The sequence below is a fragment of the Procambarus clarkii genome, chromosome 48 (assembly GCF_040958095.1).
Source record: "Procambarus clarkii isolate CNS0578487 chromosome 48, FALCON_Pclarkii_2.0, whole genome shotgun sequence".
In the NCBI taxonomy this organism is placed as follows: Eukaryota; Metazoa; Arthropoda; class Malacostraca; order Decapoda; family Cambaridae; genus Procambarus; species Procambarus clarkii.
Window position 1 is genome coordinate 10,179,257 of NC_091197.1, and position 5,000 is coordinate 10,184,256.

The 5,000-nt window shown below is 40.7% G+C and overlaps 2 protein-coding genes across 2 annotated transcripts in view; both read left to right on the forward strand.

The window, feature by feature from the left end:
* The window catches only part of LOC138351079 (uncharacterized), a 9,019-nt gene extending 5,131 nt beyond the window's left edge, over positions 1–3,888 (forward strand). Inside the window, exon 3 of the mRNA XM_069302705.1 lies at positions 3,352–3,888. Within this exon, the coding sequence (XP_069158806.1) occupies positions 3,352–3,888 (537 nt within the window). The remainder of the gene's footprint in view (positions 1–3,351) is intronic.
* The window catches only part of LOC123764756 (agrin), a 251,287-nt gene that overhangs the window by 157,075 nt on the left and 89,212 nt on the right, over positions 1–5,000 (forward strand). The gene's annotated exons all lie outside the window — the stretch shown is intronic.

Below are 5,000 nucleotides of genomic sequence, written 5' to 3' on the forward strand. Positions count from 1 at the left end.
TTTACAGGCAATGAGACATAGGAGACGGAGATATATAAAGAAAGAGAGCTCTGATAGCGAAAGCCTTCACATAAAGGCAGGAAAATGTAGTCTGTCGGGGAGTATGAGAAGTGATACATTACTGACATTCATTCCCTTCATTTCTCACCCCCTTCCCTCCCTTCCCATTTCCCCATCTCCCGTTCCCATCTTTCTCCTGCTACACAATCGTCAAATAATGATCAGCTGAGTGTGAGTGATGGTAACTGGCTGTGAGTGGTGATGGTAGTTCGGTATTAACTATCATGAACGATGAATTTCGACATTAAATGCTATCGGCGTGGACGCTGAAGAAGGATTAATGCTCGTCAATGATCGTGCTTCAGTTCCTGGGCCTCGACCGCGCGTAAGCTAAAGAGGATTAACAGGGGCGTGATCAGAGCCATATATTTTATGGGGACTTGTGGTGAGGGGATTATTGGGGGTAGTGACAATCTCCAATCTGGATGTGATCTGAGGGATTGGTATTCAGTGATTGTGGCAGGTGGTGACGATAGTGCCTGAACACCTGAGAGTTTAGTAATGATTTTGATTTTTTTTTTTTGCAGGGATATTCCTGCGCGGGCCCTAAGCCTCTGGCTGGTCCACTAAGTGTTGCTTGTTTCTGTTTTACTTGGGCGGAGTGTGAGTATTTATGACTCGTATGGTCGCTTAGGTGTGATGGATGGTCACACACACACACACACAAAACACACACACACACACACACACACACACACACACACACACACACACACACACACACACACACACACACACACACACACACACAGCTACGAGGGATGGGGTATGAGGAGCGCCTGAGGGAACTGTGCCTTACGACACTAGAAAGAAGAAGGGAGAGGGGGGACATGATAGGAACGTATAAGATACTCAGAGGGATTGACAGAGTGGACATAGACGAAATGTTCACACGGAATAGTAACAGAACGAGAGGACATGGATGGAAGCTTGAAACTCAGATGAGTCACAGAGATGTTAGGAAGTTTTCTTTTAGCGTGAGAGTAGTGGGGAAATGGAATGCACTTCAGGAACAGGTTGTGGAAGCAAATACTATTCATAATTTTAAAACCAGGTATGATAGGGAAATGGGACAGGAGTCATTGCTGTAAACAACCGATGCTCGAAAGGCGGGATCCAAGAGTCAATGCTCGATCCTGCAGACACAACTAGGTGAGTACAACTAGGTGAGTACACACACACACACACACACACACACACACATATGGGGTCAATGGTAGCTGACTGGACAGCGCGCAGGACTCGTAATCCTGTGGCCTGGGTTCGATTCCCGGACCAGGCAGAAACAAATAGGCAAAGTTTCTTTCACCCTGATGCCGCTGTTACCTAGCAGTAAATAGGTTCCTGGGAGTTAGACAGCTGTTACGGAGCTGCTTCCTGGGGGGAGTGGTTTGTGTGGGAAAAATTTAAATTAGTTAGTAGTTAGTAAACAGTTGATTGATTAACAGTTGAGAGGCGGGCCGAAAGAGCAGAGCTCAACCCCCGCAAGAACAACTAGGTGATTACACACACACACACGTACACTCGTTAGTTGAATGACACATACACACACATCAGTTGATTGACAGTTGAGAGGCGGGACCAAAGAGCCAGAGCTCAACCCCCCACTAGCACAACTACGTGAGCACAACAAGGTGAGAACAAGTAGCAACAGACGGATATATTGAACAGTTCAGTGAGTTGTGATCACAGCTCCAGGATTTAAATCTAATCACTAATCAATTTATTCACATTTAATCTAACATAGACATGATTGAATACAATCTCTCATATATATACATACATGTATAAATGGGTGCCTGTATACATACAATCTATCATACACACGATTGCAGACAACCACCATTATTCACTAATTATAGTGCACAAATGACTTTACATTCACTATTATTCCCCCATTCATTCAAGGGGTTATTCATTCATTATACGAATACAATAACTCTATTGTTTCACTCTCAGTGCTACAAATACAATGAAATACACTCAACCCACAGATTATACTCAGTGAGATCAATAATATGATATACATCTGGTAATATGTATCCAGTGACATACACAAATATATACCTAACAATACCTATACCCTCTGGTATATACATATTGATCAATTAAAAATAAATTACCTGCAACATTCATTAAAACAAAAACATTGTGCTCGATAAATAATGTCTTATAAATTGTCTATAATTGCAATAAATTCTGCAATTCAAATAATTATGAAAACTGGTAAGTAAGTTTGCAACTAATTATACAAAAAAAAAGTCTTCCGGAACGAGAAATAAAGCAAAAATAAAATTAATTTCGCCTGATTTTAAACACCACACAATCCAATTTTAATATGTAAATAAAAGCCGTAATTAATTACGCTGTATACAAAAAAAAATTGTCTTCCCTAATTTTTTTCAACGCTTTTAAGCGATATTTATTACGCGCGTTTTAAGTAATTTTTATTTTATTTGTAAAAACATAATTTGGAGATAACGACGCGTGAGGCTAAAATATATAAAGTTTGGAAATTAATTTTCAGACCTGAAGTGGAAAATCGAAAAATAACAAAAATGAAATATGGAAAATAGCAATAAGATTCATGTTCCGTTTATATAACGTGTTGGAAGGTGTGGAGAGGCGCAGGACAACTGCTCACACACACACACATACACACACACACACACACACACACACACACACACACACACACACACACACACACACACACACACACACAAACACACACACACACACACATATGGGTCGCTGGGAGAACACACATACACACACATGTAGCAGCAATATTTAGAGAGAGAGAGAGAGAGATTATAAGTGAGCACATTCTTGCGTGTTCTATCTTGAACTGATATATATAAGAAATCTTATATCTGTTCACCTTTGGTACACCCTTTGGTACACCCTTTGGTACACCCTTTGGTACATTTATGTTCTTCAGTTCCGTCATCCTTTGCTCCTCGTCTCTCTTATGATTAACTTTATCATTTTCAATACATTTTCCGACTACGTGCTCTAAATGGTGTCGATAGGAGCAAGATAAAGCTGAGGAATAATATTATATATCCTTATTACGAACTGATAAATAAACTGCAGTATCCTCTCTGGTAATTAACAATGTTATCATCACCTGATCATCACCTGATCATCACCTAATCGTCACCTGGTCATCACCTGATCATCACCTGATCATCACCTGGTCATCACTTTGAACCCATCACTTCTCCCCAATGAACGACACGTATCAGATTTTGGCCTATTTTAAAAGCTTACTGTTAAAGATTGTAGGGACATCACACAAAGAACGTGACTGAGGGACATCACACAAAGAACGTGACTGAGGAACATCACACAAAGAACGTGACTGAGGAACATCACACAAAGAACGTGACTGAGGAACATCACACAAAGAACGTGACTGAGGAACATCACACAAAGAACGTGACTGAGGAACATCACACAAAGAACGTGACTGAGGAACATCACACAAAGAACGTGACTGAGGAACATCACACAAAGAACGTGACTGAGGAACATCACACAAAGAACGTGACTGAGGAACATCACACAAAGAACGTGACTGAGGAACATCACACAAAGAACGTGACTGAGGAACATCACACAAAGAACGTGACTGAGGAACATCACACAAAGAACGTGACTGAGGAACATCACACAAAGAACGTGACTGAGGAACATCACACAAAGAACGTGACTGAGGAACATCACACAAAGAACGTGACTGAGGAACATCACACAAAGAACGTGACTGAGGAACATCACACAAAGAACGTGACTGTAGGGAACATCACTAACAGATCGTGACTAACTACAATATTGCTTTAGTAATAATGATCATTGCAGTTAATGAACGAATTGCAGTGCAAGTTAATGTGATTGCAAATATGATTGAGTTTACCCATGAAACTATGATGACTGAGGAAGTACTTGAAGTCATTAGTGCATTTGATTTCATCAGATTCCATTACCAGACTCTAATAGCCTTGTTGAATATATAGAGTTTGCGTTATATTGCTAGTATAATACCTTCTATATACACTTTTGTTGTATTTTGTAAGAAGGGGCCCCCATAGCCTCGGAGAAAAGCACACACACAATGCATTAGAGGGGATTTTTAGGTGCCTTCTATTGCAGTCTCCATTTTCCTTTGTCCTACCACCTCTCCGTTCTCTTTGTGCTATACGTTAGTGAATACAATGGAAGATTAAAAGTTGTGGATCTCTTGGAGCTCCTCTGCTTCCGGACAGGAACCGAGGACACAGGAGGCATTTCCCCCTCTGGATCGCCACACTGAGGCGCTGGAACAGAATATTGGCAGCTCGTGGGTCTCTGCTGGCGTCACGAGTCTGGAACTCAATTCCTTGAGAAAGCTCAAGTTTATATACATATATAGCCCTGGGAGATATACATATGCTTTGGGATAGGATATGTATATAACCTGAATACATATATCCATGGATATATTTGCAGTTGTTTAGAGTGTTGATTGTGGCGTTAATTGCTATGAAAGAAGAAGATAGAAATGGAAAATGGAAAAGGTAGTTGGAAGGGTTAAACGGAAAAGATGGAAAATAAAGATGAAAGTAAAACTTGAAGGTCTAGAGAAGATGAAAATGAAGGTGAGAAAATTTGAGTTAAATGGGGAAAGTTGGAGTGTATACGGCTTGTGATGATAAATTGGTTAATATATATTTAAAATGTAGATGAGGAAAAGTAAAGGGTGAGATGCAACGGTAAGATAACAGGGAATAATGTGAGGAAAAGATGGATAGGTTTGGGACTCTCGGCTCTGGTGTGCTACTCGGTCCTCGAAACTCCTGCGCTGCATGCCCAGGAGTTGGTCTGATGTACGTGGTATACCGCACTCTGTGGATGATTACTTTAAGTGCCTACAATGTTAGGTGCTTGTGTACCTC